This window comes from Gymnodraco acuticeps, unplaced genomic scaffold (genome assembly GCF_902827175.1).
Source record: "Gymnodraco acuticeps unplaced genomic scaffold, fGymAcu1.1, whole genome shotgun sequence".
Classification (NCBI taxonomy): domain Eukaryota; kingdom Metazoa; phylum Chordata; class Actinopteri; order Perciformes; family Bathydraconidae; genus Gymnodraco; species Gymnodraco acuticeps.
The window spans coordinates 1,071,791-1,093,582 of NW_022990700.1; the positions used below are offsets into that span (position 1 = coordinate 1,071,791).

At 42.1% G+C, this 21,792-nt stretch overlaps 1 protein-coding gene across 2 annotated transcripts; it reads left to right on the plus strand.

Moving 5' to 3' along the window:
• Positions 1–143: 143 nt before the first annotated feature.
• Positions 144–20,997, plus strand: spon2a (spondin 2a, extracellular matrix protein). Of its 2 annotated transcripts, none has more exons than XM_034231078.1 (6): positions 144–239; positions 13,437–13,665; positions 15,556–15,776; positions 18,662–18,853; positions 19,185–19,356; positions 19,982–20,997. In XM_034231078.1, exons 2-6 carry the CDS (start codon positions 13,437–13,439, stop codon positions 20,167–20,169), a joined length of 1,002 nt encoding a protein of 333 aa, XP_034086969.1. In that variant the 5' UTR covers positions 144–239; the 3' UTR covers positions 20,170–20,997. The 2 variants fall into 2 exon arrangements, with proteins under 2 accessions (XP_034086969.1, XP_034086968.1); XM_034231077.1 differs by lacking the exon at positions 144–239 and adding an exon at positions 8,918–9,176.
• The last annotated feature ends 795 nt before the right edge of the window (positions 20,998–21,792 follow it).

Consider the following 21,792-nt stretch of genomic DNA (forward strand, 5'->3'; position numbering starts at 1 on the left):
AAATGTAAAAAATAACAACACTGCAGTCCTGCAACATTTTCAGACTCAGTCTAAATTGATGCAGCAGAACCAGAGTTTTACTTTTTATAATCCATTCATTTCTTTTTCTTATCGAGACCTGGTACCCACATTACCCACAATGCAACTTGACCACGTCCGGTCAGATTCAGGTGTGTCTTGCTGTCAGCTGCTAATGAAGCGTTGAGCTGCCAGTTTGAGGGGCGGTGTGCAGAGATCTGGTAAACTCACCTCTTTCTCCACACTAGTCTCTTTCTAAATTCGTACTTGTCTTCATCCCAAATCCACTATGGTGCTGTGTTTGGATCATAGACTGTATAAGGTTTGGATACTTCAGTTTGTACACATCCATGTAGTAGCCTCCAATGTAAACACTATACTTGCATAGTTAAAACATTTCGACAGGGTAAAGTTGTCTCAAACCACAAATGACTTTTGTGCACTCAAGGAAAATGACAGTTGTCGCTTTTAGCTAGCTAGCTGAGTTATTGTACACGGTACCAAGCCATGATAGACTTCTAAATCAACCAAAAAACATACTGGCTTTTATCAAACAACAGTAGGCCTATAGTGGTTTAAAGTGTGTAGGGTACATTTAATCATGTAATATACTCGTATAGAATGGTTTTCCCGAGAGCAACCACAACTGTTGCTATTCCCTCCTCTCCCATTACGTTTCACACATGGAGACCAAAGAGGGTGAGAAGTCTTCAGGCCTTTTGACCTTTATGAATTCGCCTTATAGGTTCTCATTGTGGGCATTTTTGCCATACTTCCCAGAGTGAAATGAACTCTAAATACCAAATGTAAAACAGTGCAGGAATAAAGACCCAGCGACATTGGGGACAATTTTTTCAGACTCCCTCTGTGAGACAACCTTTTTCCCATTTGCAGTATTTCCTTAGATCCAGAAACAGATAAGTCAAAGCTGAGCTGACTTATTGATCTTACCAATATAAATAATTCTTTAAATTGTTGTCATTATGGATCCTGAACCATCAGTCAATATACATTAACACTCTTCATGGTGAGGGACAAACATATTACATAACAGCATGTGTAAAAGGGAAAAAAAGGAGGCCCAGGATGCAAGCAGTATTTTACAAGACCTGATTCACACACACTTCAAACACACTCATTGCTTTCCAAGTCCCACTCCAGGTTGTGCAACAAAGTGCAGCGGAGAATCATCCACCTCTCCCAGCGCCATACATTGACCCTGTCAGCTCCATTTTTATTTGCTTGTTTATCCCAAGAAGAGGAGGAGGAGGGGGGGGGCATGGAAGCCTCACAGATGCCTTTAGGTCAGTTTAATTGGAGCACTGGTTCCTGTGCTGCTGTTAGGGTCAGTGACATCAGTAAAATGGGTCCTCCTGCTTAGGTAACTTCCATTGGTTTGGTTGAGTGAGTCACAAAATAGAAAACAACAACTCAAAGTGGGTGAAAGGTCACGTGAGATACTTTAAAGAGATACTCGATGATCTTCAATAATCGTTTGTATATCAATAACTCACTCCGTGTAACATTGAATTCTTGAAGAAAAACGACATGCCTCCACAGCGGACAAAGAATCCAAAAAACGAAGGAAAGTCTTAATAAAATAAAAATAAAGGGGTCAGGGTTTAACCACAGCAAACTCGATAAAACAAAGTGGATTGAATGACCATTTACAGAAAAGCAGCGATTTAAATAGCGAGGTTGTAACAAAATGCATGTTTTTTGGAAGCAGCAACGATCAACTTAATGAGATTGATTAATTGACTACGATTTTTATAGACTGCACAAGTTTTGTGAGAGTTTGAAAAACTGATGTTTTGATGAAGCTTTGCGCTTGTTAAAAATGGCCGCCGTTATCTTCAATTCATCAAGACTTTTTTGGCTTTTCTTGTTAACCATAGGAAGATGCAAACAATGTGTTGTCATGAATTCAAGATGACAGAGTCTTGTGATGTTTCTATAACTGGGGTCCAAAAAATAGAACACCTATAATTCAAAATGTGTTTTGAGCCTTCATGTGGAAAAGGAGAACGGTTCGAAAGTTAAGCATCTGCTTGTGACAGACAGAGAAAGTCAGTACAGTTTTTGTGCATACATGTCTTTGTGATGAATTAGTCCCCAGTTTCTGATCTATCCCACTTGGAGGGACCGTGCTGCCAACCCGAAACAGATTGGATAAATATTTACCTTTTGTTGTCATTGGATTGAATAAATATTATTGAATGATTTAGATGTTGCATCACCATCAGACTGCACCAGTATACACAGATACATCTGCGGAGGCCTACTCCCACCTGTCGAGTACGGCTGTACTGAGGTGTTTTTCCTCCAGAGACCTCGCGAAGAGACGGAGCGGCTCCACCTGTTGCTGCATGCGATCTGCAATATACGGAGGCCTGCTTGTCGCGAAGAGACGGAGCGGCTCCACCTGTTGCTGCCTGCGATCTGCGATCTACGGAGGCTTGCTCCAACCTGTAGAATACGGCTGTACTGGAGAGGTTTTTACCCCGGAGTCGTCGCGGAGAGACGGAGTGGATCCACGCTTCGGGCTTGGCCTGCTTCCACCGGGCGTGTGCTGCTGTGCGGAGGAGGATTTGACCACCGCTGGGGCCTGCTTTCCACCTGTCCTGGTTCTGCTGTTGCAGAGGCCTGCTTTCACCCCGGGGATACCACGGAGGGACCGGAGCGCTTCCACGCTGCTGTTTTCGCCTGTCCTTTGCTGCTGTGCTGATTTTGCTCCAGGAACATCGCGGATACTGTGTGCTGGTCTGGGAAAATGGCCCATATCGGGATTCTGCTGTGCCTGTTAACTGTTTTGGACTATGAGAAGATCTCTAGTCATTCTGAGAACTCTACTGGATTCAGGTCTGTTCTGCCACCCGCAGTGGGCATCCCCTGCAAAGGTTCGGATGTGTTGCTCAAACAATTACCGGTTGCCTTGTCACAGACAATCTGCTCGACAAAATATGTTTGTCTTTTTTGTTTTCCTGCGATGATGGTTCTTCAGGACTGCTTCTTAAGCTCTAATCACACTCTCGCAGACTTTTCCGGTGTTTCTAAATTAGATGACAATGTATGCGTGTCGTTTAAGAGGAAAAGATGCCTGGTTTTGTTGTTGTTATTACTGTCAGGAAATGTACAACCTAACCCTGGTTCGCCCAGTAGTAGTAGTCAGATCGCTACTCCTGCTGATTTTAAAGCTATTTCTGGGTTGGGTTTCATCCACTTGAATGTGCGCAGTCTGTTAGGTAAACTAGATTTTGTCCGTATCTGGGCGAGCTCGACTGACGCTGACGTCATTGTTTTATCAGAAACATGGCTAAACAAATCTATTTTGGCCTCTGACATTGCCTTAAATGGTTTTAATGTGTATCGTACCGACCGGCCTAATAAAGGTGGTGGCGTTGCCATTTATGTTAAGAATAAGTTCAGTGTAACCACATTAGTTTCCAAATCGATCAGTAAGCAATTTGAATTTTTAGCCATAAATATAGAAGTGGCAAAGGGGCAACAGGTCATGGTATTGAGTTGTTACAGACCCCCCTCAGCTGTCAAAGACTCCTTGTCTTCACTAGCAAATCTTTTATCACAACTAGACTACAAGGAAATAGTGCTACTTGGAGATTTTAACTGGGACTGGTTAACTGCAGTGTCAGAGGATTTAAAAAACCTTTGTATCTCTTTAAATGTTACTCAGATTGTTGACAGTCCTACTCACCCTAACATTAAGTCCCCTAATAAATCCTCCCTAATTGATCTCATTTTAACTAATGTTCCCCATAAATCTATAAATATTCATCTGTGGGAGTATTTGCAAATGATCTGAGTGATCACTGTGTTGTAGCCACAATTAGGGACTCTAAGGTCCAAAAGGTTAAACCTCGCATTATCATTAAGAGAGACAAAAACCATTTTGTGGAGCAGGGTTTTGTGCATGATCTGTTTGATTTTGATTGGGGTAAAATCGATCTGTGTGCTGATGTAGAAACCGCATGGTCTTATTTTTATCTTGGTTTTATGGAGATCATTGATAGACATGCACCCCTGCGTAAATTTAGAGTAAAGGGACAAGACAATCCTTGGTTTTCTGCTAATCTGTCCAGTCTCCTTCATGAGAGAAACAAGGCCTGGGCAAAGGCTAGGAAATCAGGCTCAGAGGTAGAATGGCTGCATTTTAGGCAGCTAAGAAATAGCTTCACTTCACATGTCAAAAGTGCTAAATCAAAGTACTATCTGTCAGTAACCACAAAGAATCTGAATAATCCTGGAACATTTTGGAAAGCCATTAAATCGTTATCCACCGGCGATATCCGTAATGAGCTACCTCCGTGCATTACCACAGCATCTGGCTCTATATCGGACGGGGCTACTATGCTAAATTGCTTTAATGAGCATTTTGTGTCCTGTGGTTCTCTATTTGATTCTGTCACTAACTCTGCTTCTGTGAACACTACAGTATGTGACTCTGAAAAACGTGTGTTGGAAAACCCTTTTAGTTTTACCCCTTTTACTATTGATGTTGTTCGTGAAGCTTTAACCAAGTTAGATCCTAAGAAACCGGCTGGCCCGGACAACGTAGAACCTTTCTTTTTAAAGATAGCTGCAGATTGTATTGCTCCACCTCTCACTACTCTTTTTAACCTCTCCCTCAGCACTAACACAATTCCAAAATTGTGGAAGTCAGCGTATGTCCTGCCTTTGCTAAAAGGAGGGGAGGCCACCTTATTAAATAACTATAGGCCAATCTCTAAGTTGTCAGTTCTGGCTAAGGTTCTTGAACGCTTAGTTAGTGAACAGGTAAAGGTGTTTTTATGTACAAATGACATCCTGTCTAAACATCAGTCAGGCTTCAGAAAGCAACACAGCACCATCACTGCCACAATGAAAGTGGTGAATGATGTGGCGAGTATTTTAGATAATAAGCAGAGTTGTGCAGCTCTATTTATTGACCTTTCAAAAGCGTTTGACACCGTCGATCATCACATTTTAAAGTAGAGGCTAGCCAGTATAGGTATGTCCAGCCATGCAGTGGGGTGGTTTGTGAACTACCTCTCTGAAAGGTCCCAATGTGTTCACTTTGATGGGCTGTCTTCTGAGTGGTTGAACATTGCAAATGGTGTTCCCCAAGGTTCTGTTTTAGGTCCACTTTTATTCTCCATCTACATCAACAGTTTAGGTGAAAATGTGGATAAAGCTACTTTACATTTTTATGCGGATGATACCGTGATGTACTGTGCAGGTCCCTCCATTAAGGAGGCTGGTGTTAAATTACAGGCTGTTTTTAACATTATTCAGACTCAGCTCTCTGAACTAAAACTTCTTTTAAATGTGGAGAAAACCAAGGTAATGCTCTTTTCTAAAGCTAAAAAGACACCAGAGCCTGTTTTAGATATTGTAACTACGCAAGGAATAAAACTTGAAGTGGTTACCTGTTACAAATACCTTGGTATCTGGCTTGATGATTGTCTCACTTTTAAACTTCATGTCAATAACCTGCTTAAAAAGCTGAGGGTTAGGCTAGGTTTCTTCTACAGGAACAAGTCCTGTTTCTCGCTTGAGGCCAGGAAAAGGCTAGTCACTGTGACCTTTTTACCTGTGCTGGACTATGGTGATTTGATGTATATGAATGCACCTGCCAATTGCCTGGTCAAGTTAGATGCTGCGTATCACAGCGCACTGAGATTTGTGACAAACTGTAAAGCATTAACCCATCACTGTACCCTGTATGCAAGGGCTGGTTTGCCTTCGCTAACTGTACGGAGGCTCAATCACTGGTACATTTTTATGTACAAAGCCATGTTAGGGAAACTTCCATCTTATATCTGCTCCCTGATCTCACGGAAAATTGTAAGTGGCTACTGCCTGAGATCGAATGCTGTGGTTTTATTAAATGTGCCAACTGCTAGGACTGTCTTAGGGAAGACAGCTTTTAGATGCGCAGCTCCTCTGTCTTGGAATAGTCTGCAAATTAAATGGAAACTGAACAATCTGGTGCCACTAAATGTTTTTAAAGCTCGGTTGATAGTCAATCGGAAGCTATTGGTACCTGTTTATGTGGATAATTATGTAAATGATGCTGTATGATGTCCTTTTGTTGTTCTATTTATGTTTTTATGTTTCATGTGGAACTACTTGAGCAGGTCTCCCTTGAAAAACAGATCAATGATCTCAATGGGATTTATCTGTATAAATAAAGGTTTGAAATGAAATGAAATGATACTGCAGTGGATCTTTTAACTTATTGACTTAGAAAATAACGCTGGTTGTATTCAGTATATTCTAACTGTCATCAAATATTATAATACCCATTGATTCCCATCACCCATTGTAATATATTCAGTCAATCCCACATAGTTTATACTGTTTAAATCAAACTCAGGACTTGTTGTCAATAAAAAACTATTTTGAAATATAAAAAGTGGAATCTAACCAACAAACTGTTATTAAAACATCTGTATTAATTTCCCCTTGTGTTGTAATGCTGCTCTTTGGCTCATGTTTATCTGAGATTGTATATCCATACACTGGAGCTAGGATGGCCTTGGCCCAACGCTCTGTCATTAGCTCATGGTTTTCCTCTCATTGATTTACTCACTTGGCTTGTGTGACATAGACGTGAGCATGTGGTTGACAGGAAGAAAACAGTCGGCTATCTTGGAGATGTGCGTCATATCTGTTGTCCTAATTTTTCCAATCTTTATTCCAGACTCAAGGTCCATATCACACAAAAAGACAAAACACACATCAATAAATAAGATAAAAAGCTAAACACAAAATAGATAAAAACAAACAGATAAAAACATAAAATCAGTCCAATCACAGCGAGCCACACATGCTCACTGTCTGTATAGGCTATTGCGCCAATGTCTCCAAATCATGGAAGAGAACCGGGTAGAACTCTTCACAGGGTTAATTAAAATCGAAATAACATAATTGTCCGAGTCTACTAGGCGACACATGAATTTGTACATTAATTTTCTTAAAAGGGCTTGACAGGTAGGTACCCCCAAGTTAACAAACAGCTGGCTGGCACTGTGCCATCTTGGTACCCTCAGCAGCAACCGTAAAGCATCATTGTATGCAACTTTTAGTTTTTGCATGCTTCTGGCCTTGTAGTTACTCCACAGGTGAGCCGTGTACAATGGTGTACAGAAAGCTTTAAAAAGTGATACCTACAGAGCACAGAGCACTTGTGAAACTTACGCATTAATATGTTTGCCTGGGCATACAGTTTGCAGCGTTGTCTATGGATGTCTTTGTCTAATGCTAGCCGCTGTGTTTGTGTGCTGAAGAGTGCGGTTTTACTATAAACGGTATGATAGCGTGTCCTGGTAACGAAAGGAAATCATCAATTCCTGCCTAGGTTGGCAGGCACATGAGTTCAGACTTCAAGCATTTCTGTGTATTCACTGTGCGCTCACACACACCTGTGTATCTGACAGTGTGTCATTAATGTTTCACAATAATGTGAGTCAATCTGGAGGCTGAGCTCACTGTCATTAATCAGCGGGTAGCCGCAGGGAAGTTAGGGTTTTTCCCGTAACCTACTTTCAACTGATGAGATAGATCGATAGAAGGATATGGATGGATGATGTGTTTGTCTATAACGGCAAAGTTCAAGTTGTTCCCTGATCCACATCCTTTTCGTCTGTCTGCTCCTGTTCGTCTCGCCTCATTCTTGGAAAGCTCACAGGCGAGCCATTCAGTGACGTGGCCGAGGCGATTTAAAGGTCTGCAGTTGTATAATTGCGGAGTTGTCTTTCAGGGCTGGCTGATGTTAGCCAGGTCGAGTTGATAGTGCTGATCTTAAGGCTGGCTGTCTCTAATCGGCATTATATCACGACCGTGTGTGTGTGTGTGTGTGTGTAACTGTTTGATGAAATACATGATAATTGCTTAGTTGCGTCATAGCCATGGAAAAATTATTAGGAAAGTGACCAAAGTTCCTATTGATGTCACGCACGCACGCACGCACACACACACACACACACACACACACACACACACACACACACACACACACACACACACACACACACACACACACACACACACACACACACACACACACACACACACACACACACACACACACACACACACACACACACACACACACACACACACTGCAGAGCCTTGACATGTTGATAAGCGAGGGGCGTCCAGTAACAGAAACCTCCCTGGTTGTCCATGTGTGTACCAGCTGTGGGAACTGGTGACCACACACACACACACACACACACACACACACACACACACACACACACACACACACACACACACACACACACACACACACACACACACACACACACACACACACACACACACACACACACACACACACACACACACACACACACACACACACACACACACACACACTCACACTCACACTCACACTCACACTCTGACCCAGGAAAAAGGGGTTTCTCTGCTGAGATCACAGCTGGATCTGCCACAAGTCAGAAATATCTGAATAGGGGGAAAGAGACGGCAACCATTTAAAAAATCCTTTGATTCTCCACAAAGTCCAATCAGTAAATGAACTGCAGAAATAAAAGCCTGTGCTTCTGTACAGACTCCACTCGTCTGTTATCCATTTGGCATGTCTTTGCGTAATACCTATGCCTCATTTCTCCCTATTTCTCCTGCCATTATTCAGCAACCCACACCGCTCGAGTCCAACAGTGTGCTCAGAAAAACAGAGTAAGAAAATACACAATGCTGAGTGGTGAATGTTCAGAGAAGCCAATGTGGTGTTGATTACCTTGTCAGCAATGAGGTTGCTGAGTTTACACAGCCACTCAAAGACTAGAGAGAGAGAAGAGAGGGACAGTGGAGGAGAGAAGGGAGGCTGTTAACTGCCTTTCCATACAAGGAAAGGTAGGGGGAGAAAAGAGGAGGAGGGGGAGGAGAAAGCGAGAGGCAGCGAGGGAAAGAGAGGTAATATGAGGAGATACTATGAGAGAGTGAGGAGTGAGGAGGAGAGAAAGGGTAGAAAGACACAGGATAGAGGGATAAAGGTTGATAAGGCTGCACCAGAGAGCCGGTTACAGAGGAGAGGAAGAGAGAAAGAGTGGAGCTGTATCCTCTCTCAGGTCCCAACGGTGTGATTCTGCAGCTTCTCTCCCTGCCCCTGACTGCCTTACCCAAAACAGGTAGGACACACACAGAGACTCCATTCATTTATCATGGTACCGCACGAGAGCCTGAGAGTGCACATGTAAGTGTGAATGCTTCTTTGGACATGTGAGACTTCAGTAAATGCATGCAGTACTGCAGGAAATGTTCAGTAAAGGTGACATGAGGTGATGATTTTAACTTCTTGCATGAGTGGTTGTATCCATAGTATATTATATGTTTTCCAAAAGCATCATGAGGTGTAGAATCATAGCCTGCAAAGTAACCTGACTACTGCCGTCAGTGATCTGTGTACAATTAGAAAACATTTCTCTGACATGTGAGCACAAGTATAAATTAGCATCAAATGGAAATACTCAAGTTGTGTACTAGTATGACAACATTGTACCACAACATCTTTTGAATGTATTTTCCACCACTGAATTCACAACATAGAGAATAATGTGCACGTTTGTTAGAATTGCAACCTTTGCATTGAAAGTATTTGTTCATGTATCTCAACCCTTAACTATTGCACTGATTTCACACAACTTATTTTATTTATTATTGATAATTAAATGTATTTGCACATTGCCATCACAGTTGCTTTAGCCTCATTGGTTACGTTTCTACTCTATATACAGGTACATGCTCTGTTTATCCATTGCTGTCTAAACTTTCTTGACTCACCTCCGCCTAAACTTGAAAAGTCACGCTTCTGACCTCCTGTTGTGATGCATGCCTGGCCGTGTGTGTGTCTGATGCATGAAGGTGAACACTAAACAGCAGTGTGTAAAAAGGGCCACTCAGAACAGAGTGATGCATTTATTCTCTCAGCAAACACCCATGCAACTACCACAACAGTTTTTTTTTTTTTATCTTAAGGAAAAACATCAAATTACCTCCTCACCATCCCCTAGTTAAAAATACAACTCCCGCTGTGAGCGCAAATCTGTGCTTTCGCGTGCATACGGTGCATACCTGCATGCCTGTGTATATGAGCTGAGATGAATGTGTGTTTATCTCTGCATGAGTCTGCTCTAATTACACAGAGAAGGTGCCCATGGGGCGGCAGCCGCCACATTTGGCTCTGCGCCACATCCCCCTTGTTTTATTGTGTCTTGTGTCTGACAGAAAAACTGCTGCGTGTGTCTGTCTATGTTGACTGGCGAGAGCAGGTCTGTTTTGTTTGAGTGCATAGATAAACTTTGTGTCGACTGAAAATAGGCGCGTGCCCTCTGTTAGCATCAATAAACACCGTCCAGTCTATTACTATAACTGTATAAGTATTTTCAGGAGCTGCAGCTCAGACATTGCTGGTCGCAGGCCTGTGTGTGTTGACTGATAAAGGTCAGTGTGGGAATTCAAAAAATGCATTTTAGTATCAGTGGGACAAGCTCTGAGGGAAAATAGAAAAGAATCAAAAGGGATCAAAATCTTAGTGTGGAGTCTGATTCATTGTTTGGTTAAAGTTACAGGTATCACATTTAAAACAAAAGCATTTTCAAAAAAAGAAAGGTTCGGTGTGCATCAAAGCGGGGTATTTCTAGTTTATGCCCCTGCCTGGAATGTGTGCGTAAAAATTGTAACTTTGCAGCAGTCGGTGGCATGCCTGTCCTTCTTTTCTATTCTAAACATAGAGACGGAGCAGACGGGACAGTCGCAGTTAACATCACATACTGATGTGAAAAACCTCCATGTGGTGAACTTCCATTAACCCGAGCACACACAGCTCGGTCACAAGTGTGAACAATTCAATACTATCATTGTGACAAAAACAGAATGAAAGAAAGGTACTTTTTAAGAACTCGCTGCATCTGAGGCATCTCAACCACGAGCTGTATCTGCCTCCTGCTGAGGAGCCCGTGTAATGATCAGACGACTGAGCAGTGAGATCAAAGCTGGGCTCTGTGTTTCTCTGTACTCAAGGTATTTTCATAGTGGGTTGTTAAAACTGTGCTGTGGTTAATATACATTAATAGGAGACAGTAAATAATGATAAAGCACACAGTGATGTCATAGGCTGCGGTCCGAAGAGTTAGAGTTGGAGTTTTGCAGCAGAGTAATACTATCTGACCTCTGTAAATAGACTTCAGGGACAATGTGCAGCTGGACATGAATGTAACATGCATCAGTTGTGTGTGTGTGTGTGTGTGTGTGTGTGCGTGTGTGTGTGTGTGTGTGTGTGTGTGTGTGTGTGTGTGTGTGTGTGTGTGTGTGTGTGTGTGTGTGTGACCTGCCCAAATTTAACCGTCTGCATTCTGCAGCTGCTTGGAGGTTTAGTTATAGTAAAGTAACCCATATAAACGCCAGTCAAGGCCGCAGCCACAAAACGTCGTTCTCCCAAACACAGAGAAATGTATCTGTCATCAAGTCATAACCGGTCATCTGAAAGCTCTAACATCTGCCATTTAGAAAAAGTGCACTCAGGGTGTAGATCTCACCAGGTGTGTCTGCATTGACCCCTGCTGTAAAGTTCGATTGCCCCCTGTCTACACCGTAATCTTATCAGAATTGTACGTTTGAACGTCTCACTCAATAGGCATTCTCTCTTGTAATCTGTGCAGCTGTCTGCCCGGATTAGCCCAACTCACCGCAGGACCCTGCTGTCCTCTGCTAATGCCCTCCTCCTGCCAACATTAGAGGATGCGCTCTTCTGTAGTCAGCGCTTGGTTCATTGGCTAACCGATACTCCCAAAAACATGATTGCTTTTGCTTTGAGCCCTTTTTGAAATGAAGATTGCTTTAATGTTTGATGAAAATAATACAACCACCATTGTTTTACCGTAGCCAAAAAACACAGAGAGGAATAATTCCATATCCCTGGGAAAAACAAGAGTTTGAACTCATACAATAGTTGATCGCTCACACGCCTCACAGCCTGCCCAGATTAGGATTCAGCAGACAATGGCGTATAAAATTGTCTATAAAATATGGTTGCATTTTCACCCCAACCATAAGAACTCTTGAGCATAAATGAACACACACACACTCACCAGCACATGATCTCCACACGCTTACGTCTGGCCAAGCTAATGAATAGGAAAAACAGAGATATAACACTTTGCAGTTTGTTTTTGCCCAAAGTAATTAAAACATATGTTGGTCCTCAGAGCTGCAAATTGAACAAAAACACCACTCACACAAATGACGTCTCTATTCTTATGAATGTTTTTATGGAAACAATAAAACTGTGTCAACCGGGTGCCAAATTACTTTGGTGGTTGCCATTATTGTTTTACAGCTGGGGTAAATTAAGATGGGGGTTTGTTACAGATCTCAAAGACAATAGAATAGTTTGTTTGTAATTCTTGCTCCATTATAAAGGCTGTAGAGCGGAGATAGATCGTGAATTTGGGTGTAGAAGGTGAAGAGGAGGATTGAGATGGAAGGATTAGTTTTCAGAGGTAAGGGGAGGTTGCATAGCGGATACAAGTAGCTCATTTCCCTTGTCATCAAGCAAAAACCCTAGTCTTACCATACACAACAGCTCACATGTGTTTGAAGCACTCTTATTGCACATGGCCTGCTCCCCTCTCTGCCTCTCTTAATGGAGTCGTCTGACTCAGCAGCCGGGTCAGTGGATGGTCTGTCGGTGAGGTCAGTAGAGCAGCAGAGCAGACTGGATTTCCATCTATCCTCAGAGATGTCATCCGTGTTGTTTTATTTTAGGCCGGCTTCTGTAGCAAACATTAACATCGAGGAGTGTTAACCACACACACTTGGCACAGTCCAAGGGGATTGGGGCTTTCTGTTTTTTATAAATCAAAGCCTCCATGGTCAACGAGTCCAATCAGCTTTGTTCTGCGATAAAATGGTTGTGTTGAGATATGAGGGCAGGGACATGGAATTTCCTTATTTTTTACTGATTTTGTTTGGGTTTGGTTTCCTAAATGTCAAGATCCTTTCATCTGCTTGCTGATGGAAAACGATTTCATGCCAAGGTTAGGGATGCTGCCAAAACTAGAAAACAAATGTGTGTGAAAATGTTTAATAGGAATAAGCAGCAGTGTTGTATATATGTGTCATGTTGTGGGCTATGTAGTTCTTTAATTACAGGAGAATAATATTTGTTATAAAGCATGAGCAGGATATTTTTCAGATGGCTCGATCAACAAAGTGCATCCATATAAATGTATTAATAACAGCTTAGTAGTCCAAGAGAAAGAAAAAGACGGAATCCGATTATTGTTGGTATGGGTTGCAGTGGTAACGGATGTAAAAAAACTAGAACATAAAATGCACCAAATGTTAATCATGAAAACTAATTCACAACCATTTATCTCCATTTCTTTTAGATGATGTCATCAGAGCACCTGACCTGCGGTTGGCTGCAGCAGCTGCTCATTGTCCTTCTGAAGCTTTGCCTCACTTTTGCCGGGCCTTTGCGACCACTCAATGGGACCGAATGTACAGCCAAGGGCCCTGCTTCCTACATCCTGGTCTTTACAGGTCACTGGAGCCCATATGCCTTCCCCAAGCAGTACCCTCTGTTCCGGCCCCCTGCACAGTGGTCCAAACTCATAGGTGAGGAACACAAAGCATTTGGTTTCTATAAAATCAGCCAACGTTTTACCTCAAAAACCTGGTAAATCATTCAATTTAGATTATATTTAGACGAAGTAAGGAGTCAAAGGTTGTTTTTTAGACCCCGCTTAGTCAAAAAGTTCCCATGCCTAGCTATGTGTTAAAGAGACGACAAACCATTCCCACTGTGGTGGCAATCGCTGTGATAGTGACAACGGTTAAAAGACATTAGACAAGAAGCAATAAGAAAGATGGTCTAAATGTTTCCAGGTGGGGTTTTCTCTGATGTCTATCCAGACATTTCTCAATTTTGTTTACTCAACCCTACACTCAACATCCCAACCTTTCTGCTGGTCTACCACAGTGTTGGCAGTAAACACTGGAGTAGTGGTTTAGAGGTTGGTGAAGGTGGGTGATGATAGCTGGGGTGTGGTGGGGTCACATTGAAGGAGCAATTGAGGCCTTTCTATTCTGCTTTTCCCCCCCAATTCAGGGAGCATGGAATGGATGACAGATGTTTGTACGTGTGTGTGTGTGTGTGTGTGTGTGTGTGTGTGTGTGTGTGTGTGTGTGTGTGTGTGTGTGTGTGTGTGTGTGTGTGTGTGTGTGTGTGTGTGTGTGCATTGTGTCTTGTGCATCAGTGTCTGTGGCATCAGTGGCTTTGTCTGGTTTCTAGCTCTCCCTCTCGTGCCCTGCCAGCCTGCCACAGGATGACGGGCCACTTACTCCACACAGAAACAGGCCCCGAAGATCCACACACCCATTGTGGCTTGTAACGTCCCTGTGGTGCTGGAGGGGGGCAACGAATGGGCTTTGTCACATGCAAAGCAAAACAGAAGGGCCTCAATGGGCTGACTGTGTGCTGGTATTGGCCAAGAAATGGTGGGAAATGGAGTTTGACACAGCACAAAGAAAAGCATAACCTGTTGAAGGGTGTGATAGTTGTGTGTTGCTTTACTGTGAAGACTTGGGGGCGAAGGAACAAGGACACTGCCAGAGAAGAGTGGGAATGGAGTTTGTCATGGTCACAGAAAAAACACGAGCAATTAAGGCAGGTCAGGAAGTGGGTTTTAATGTCTTGGTGGGGCTTAAATGTGATGTGTTCTCAAGTTTCAAGGTCTTGACGCTTGTGGGAAATTTGTCAGGATGGAAATGCAATTAAGTGCGTAAGTAATGGCAGTTGGGGAAGAAACAAGATAGTGTGTGAAGTGTGCTGGGCAGGTTGTGTGTGTGTGGGGCTGAGTGTGTGTTAACACATGTGTCAAGAGTGTTTAAGTATAAATAAAGGTTGTGCATGTGCTCTGTAAAGTGAGGTAAGGCAGAACCTTCAGAGCATTTGTCAGCGTGTTCTGGCTAACCTTAGCCTGCCCTTACACCCACCGGACCGGGCCAGTGGCTCTGTGGGTTTCAATCATACGGAGCTTCAGAATCTGCGGTGTAAACAATTTAACCTAAATCAGTCCCTTGATTCTCAACAGACTTTTTAGATAACCAGACCTAAATATGAGAATGTGAAGCAAATGGTTCTGTTGGCCCAAGGGAATGAAAAGTATCAATAAGGGTTTTCACAATGATTAAAAACACTGACATCCTGCCCTGTCTCCTGGCTGCTCCAGCCTGTGTTGTGGTTTTATCAGTGATAGATGAAGAAAAAATGAAATTTGAACTGTGCAATAATGCCATAAGACATGCATGTGGGCAATTCCTTCAGAATTGTCTTTTAAATTGCAGGATGTAGGAGGCAGCCATATAAATAGATACAGGCTCCGTGGTGGAAATGATCTCACCGTCTGGCTAAGGCTCTGTGGTATGACATTGATATGCATTCCAGTGAATAAGCATCTTACTCTTGTCTTCGCCTCATTCTTGTGTTTATTTTCTCCCAAATAGCGGTAAGCCATAATCGCCATTTTCGGCTGTGGGAGGAGGGTGCTCCAGCCAGTGTAGGGGTGCAGAACTTTTCTGAAATCGGGGTGACGGTGGAACTGATGAAGGCGGCAAAGGAGGCCAGAAAGAGGCGTGCGGTCGGCGCCATGTATCGAACTGCCGGCATCCCTAACGGCATCGGGCACAGCTCCACAGAGTTGCTCACTCAGCCTCGAAACTCACTGGTAGGCACAAATACATCGTACAATTAAAAGCTCATTCTCAAATGACACACATGCTCAGACACAGTATGTCACACACACTTTGACAAAATCTATTGAGTCATCCTGTGACCCGGGCCTCCTCATAACGTCATCCAAACATCCTTCCCCAACCAATCACTTCACCACTTCTTTCCACTATCCAATCAGACTATGTTTAGCCCAAGTGCTGAAGCCCTGCAGCCACAAACTCCCACATCCATCCTGCGCGGTCTGCCCTCCGTCTGCTGCCTGTCCCGATTCTGAACTCTGGGAGCTCAGGATCAAGTACAGTTTAAGGGATAGATTGGCAATGTGGGGAACAAGTTTATCCACTTTCTTTCAAGAGTTAAATGAGAAGATCGATAACACTCGTAGGCTACTCTGTAGGGTAGATATGAAGCTATAGCAAGAAGCCACTTAGCTTGGCGTAAAGACTGGAAACAGGGTAAACAGCTATCCTAGATCAGTATGACAGTTACAGAATGTGCACAATATAGCACATCTATTAACATTTTAGAACTTGTTTTGTTAACTTGTAAAGAATAAGGGTACAAAATGATATTGTGCTATGTTCCACTGATTTATCTGCTGGACTATTTCTTGGCCTCATTTAAAGCTTATAAAGGTGGACTGCTTCAAACTCGATGCCAACTTTGCTCAACGTTGGACTTCAGGTTACCACTGCCACTGCAAAGTGAGTGTGTTTTGGATAGTTGGGATAACTTAATGTGATCTTAGGGTTTAAACAAAGGCAGATTTGAAAGTAGAAATGAGTTATGGCACTGTGGAAAATGTGTCATACTATCCAGACAGTCAAACTTGAAATTAATTATCCTTAATGTGTAAAACATGTACCTGATAAACGAGTTGAACATGAATGGCGGAACTTCACTGGAATTTTTGGGAAAGTCTGGTGACCTACATGTGTTCATTGGTTATTCCACTCCCTGAACACAGGGGCCTTAACAATAGGGCCCCTGTGTTCATTTGTTCCTTAAACATAAACAATCCCTGTCTGAGGCATCTTTGCTAAGTACTTGTCAAAAACAGCAGCTCAACAGCTTGTTATCTTGTCTGTGGCTGCTTTAAAATGGATCTGTCTGGTTTTAGATCAGCTAACAGAGCGGCAACAATAAGTTGTGTTTGTGTTTGTTTTCAAACCTGACAGTTACAGGCTGCATGATGTTTACAGCTTCATCTGCTGTTCTGCTTTTCTGTCCTCATGCTTCTCTTTCTTGCACACTCATGTATGAATCCCATCCTTATCCTATTCCCCACAAACTAAACATTCATACGCAATGCCTCAAAAATCCCAAACACATATGATTTCTATCTCCATATTCATGAGCCTCCTGTTATTCCTGTTATATGTGTAATTCAAAACAGACACACATAATTAACAGCAAATGAGTACCATGCAGGATGAAATTGGCATTATCATGAAAGTATTTTGTGTCAGTGGCGCCACGGACAATGGGACAGCAACGAACGAGCATTAAGGTGTTTGTGCAACTGGACTCGTGGGTTTCCTAGGTCGACTCGTTCTCTCCGTGGCTCTGCAGAAGATTTGGTGAGATGGAGAAAGAGGGAGGTTTCATGGGAGCTTTGTGTATCTGTGTTCTAAAGTACATGCTGGCCTATTGCAAACCACCAAGGACTGATCATGGCAGTAACAAGGGATTCCACTGAGTAGACATCCTTGTTGAGTGACCAAATGGATATAGCAGGATGGGAAATGTGTTGTTTGAGAGGAGCATGAAAAAGGACAAGAGGAGGGAGTGGTGTTAGCAGAGCAGAGGAGGGAAGGAAGGAAGGAAGGAAGGAAGGAAGGAAGGAAGAAAGGAAAGAGGGGATCAGGGAACGATTGTGAAAAGCAACAAAGCTGCTTCTGATTTGGTTTCTCTGTTTCTTGCCATGCGTCACAGGCCAGAAACAGACCCCATGTGTAAAGCTGACTACCTGCTTCTGTCCCGAGTGGTCCTATCTGCCTGGTGAACTGGTTTGATGTCTGTTCCAGCTCTCTCCTATCCTTTTACTCTAGGCCGCCCTTTCCTCTCCATTCAAAGCTTTCCCAGCCCACCCGACCAACCCTTAGCAAATCGGTCCAAGTCTTCAATGATTGGTCCGCATTGGCCTTCAAATTAGCTGCTTTCTGGGCGTCGGCCACCTCAGTGTATGCTGACCCCCAGGCCACTTCCTGTATGAGGTCACCAGCTCTCAGGAAACATCCATCACACAGGAGACAGAGTCTAACTCCGCACAGGAAACTGAGTGGGTGCATTCATGCGCACACATGCAGTCCCCAGTGCCTGTATTACAAGTTACAAAGTTTATAAATCAGGATGACATGAGTGTGTGTTAAACTCATTTCTGTCCTTATTAGTTTACCTCCTCTATGCACAACTCTCCTCGTGAATTAAGTATTTCACTACAATTGTGTTTAAGTGTAATTTACAGTTATAATTTGACAACGCAAATAAAGATCATCAAAACAATTGTCTTGGAAAATAAATAAATAACATATGTTCTTTAGCACAGCAGTCCCTTGAGCTAAAGGCTAACACGTAAATGTTTAGCAGTTATAATGTTTACCATGTTCACCATCTTAGTTTAACTTAAGCATACAAACGATTATAAGTTAGCATCCTTGCTCTTCAATTTGTTACAGTCATGTTTGAGATGTTTGAGCAATCAAAATGATTAATAAATAACTGATTTTATGAAGTAATTTAGGTTTATAAACATAATCTGTTAATTTGCGTGTCTAATCTTTCTGTTTTATTGCTCCTTCTACTGTCTGTCTACCTGTAAAATGTATGTTAATAATAAAGTTTGATCTAACTTTATTCTCCCTTTTTTTCCGACAGTTGTCCCTGATGGTGAAGATCATCCCCAGCCCCGACTGGTTTGTCGGTGTGGACAGCCTTGACCTCTGCGAAGGCAGCCAGTGGAAACAGGAAGTGACTGTTGACCTCCAGCCTTATGATGCAGGGACTGACAGTGGATTCACTTTCTCTTCTCCAAACTTCCCCACCATCCCCCAAGAAAACATCACAAAGGTGAAACATTGCAGTTTTCACAACTATAAAAAGCCTCATTGGTTCCTCATGAAATCATTAATTTAGTCATTCATTCCACAGTGAGGCAAGGGTCCTCTTCTTAAATTAGCAGCATGGGAATGGGACATCATTCTAAGCTGTCTGCACTTAAGTAATTGCTTGGCGGCCTTCATGCCTAACCCGAAGTGATTTGGGGTAAATAGGGCCTCTCTTACCTATTAGACCATCTATCCTTTCCCAGCATGTGTTTTATAGTGGGCAATTATGTATTTGAACTTGAGCCAGCTCTCCTGATGAATTATGCCTGACTGTTCTTTGCTGACTTGTTTAGATCACACCTGAGATGCCCAACCATCCAGCCAACTCCTTTTACTATCCACGTTTAAAGGACCTTCCACCTATAGGCAGCATAAAGATCACGCGACAGAGAAGATCATCTGACCGTCAAACCCCAATGTCCAATCATATTCTGCCAAACTCTATCATTCCCCGGCACTTCTCAGGTAAGACCACAGGACTCCCAACATCAGTATTACCCAAAACTATTACCTGGAATTTAATCATGATGCTTTTAAATGAATTGGGGAACACAGGTTAATGAACAACAATGATAAATCCTCTTACATTGATTTGCATTGCATGAGGGTATGGATGGGACGATGTAGGATTTAATCAAACACTGTGACAAAAAGTTGATATTGGAGAATGTTCATTAATCGTTTATCCGATCATGGGAAACTTGAAAAAGCTGTGTATCCCAATCATGGTAGAGAAGTGATAAGAAATGACAGGAATAATTATGTAGGACAGACCAGACTCACACCATTTCTGTTATTTTTCAAAATGTACTTATCCTTTAATGATGCAGGGGGACCTTAATGTATGATTACAGAAGATTTAAAAAAATGTTTTTCACTCAATGTGACCTGGAATTTTCACGTCATGCCTGCGTAAAAGTTATAATATGGTCCAACTTTGAGAGTTCTGCATTATCTACAGATGCTACAACAACATACAAATACAAACATTATTTATGAAGAGATTTGTAACTGTACTTGTGAATTCTTTGCTCTCCTCTCATACTCACCCATACTGTACTTTTCTCACATCTCGTTCCCCTTGATACAGCGACACCATTGGACTGTGAAGTGTCTCTCTGGTCATCCTGGGGCTTGTGTCTTGGTTCCTGCTCCAGAGGTGGTGTCCGCCACCGCACACGGTACATCCTCTTGCGGCCGGCCAATGCTGGCGTCCCCTGCCCTGAGATGGAGGAACAGACTACATGTGTATCACAGAGCTGTATGAGACTCCAGTAACACACAAGCACAGATACTGCCAGTACTCAACACTGGGACTCTCACATTATGACTATTGGACTGAGAAATATTGCTGCAATCTTGAGCATTTCCTTGTTAATGCAAAGATGTTTGTCATAGTCAAATTGTGGAAATGAAAGACTTGCTGCTCACTAGTATTAGAGCTCCTTTGGGTGTGTTTAATGGCAATAAAAGGACATTGAAGTCTGAGTGTAGCAGAGCATTAGGAAGTTATGTTTGAGACAACACTTTAAATGTGATCAGATAAAAAGCCACTTCCATAAATGGTTGTGATTCAAATAGAACATTTTAGAGGACAAATGCTCCTCCTCAAAGACCTGTTTGAGACTTATTGTGGTTTGTCCTTAAAAACATTTGCATTTAATCTGAACACTGATACTGGCACACCAGTCACAAATCGTTCACACACTCTTACATGTAGGCACACAAAGGTCCTTGCACATACTGCTTACTTTTAAAGGCACGGGGGCATAAGTTGTCTTAGAGAACCTATACATGCTTGGCACATGCAGCTCTTTCAAAAATAACCTCACACCCAAGTTTTTAAATATCGCCCTTTACAAGAAACACATAATAGCTGACTTGAACTTTTGAGCTAGTCCAAAGACGCTGGCATATTTTGTATTATTTTAAGATGCTTTTTTTAAGAAAGGTTTTTATAGAAAGAAAGAAAAATATTTGTATTATCATCTCTTTTGATATTTTAATGTTGAGATTTTGTATATACTGTATGATGTATCTCTACTTGTATAACGGGTGAATAAATATGGAAGTGTGTTTTTCACATAAAAAATTCCATGTAACCTGTATGGCTTTTCAGTTGGAAAATGTTATTATTTAAAGCAAGCGTCTTTATTTAAAACTCTTATGAGACCAAAAAACATTCCTGATTTGCAATCCTAAAAGACAAAGTCAATTTATTTGTGTATGCCAGAGAATTATTAGACTAGAATTGACACTTCTTTATTTGTGTCCAAAGAACTCAAAGCCAAAACGTAAGTAAGTACACAGCCATAAATATCATGGTGGGAAAAGGGTACGATGCATTGCATTCACCAAAATAGAAGTTGCAGTTCTACATATTTATAGATGAAAATGAGTTCAGTTGTACTGCAAAATATCTCTCATACTAAACTTTGACAACTCAGTGCTTCGTGGTCCCAGGCTAATATATGTACGTATTTGGATGTTTAATAAAGGAGTGTAGATATTAACCTTTTCTTTATGGATAAATTCACTCTGGCAGAACACCCCTAGAAATACTCCTAACTGCATTGCATTGATGTGTGTGGGGCTGTAGCACCTCCTAGGGGTCATACACGAGAATGACTACTAATATAACTTAATTATTAAATAATAAACAGACAATCTGCTTTGTTCAGCAGTGTGAAACTTCTAGCTAAGATCACTTTAATTATAAGGAAATACAAAGATTATGTAAACACTTTGACATACATCTTTAAAAGATGGCAATTTTTGTATTGTGTATTCATGATGAATAATGTGTACTAATGAAATGCTGAATGTGCAAAGTCAATAATATTTGCATTAAAAATGTTATAAAAGAAAGACTGAATATTTGTGGGATTCAAATTGCTGTGA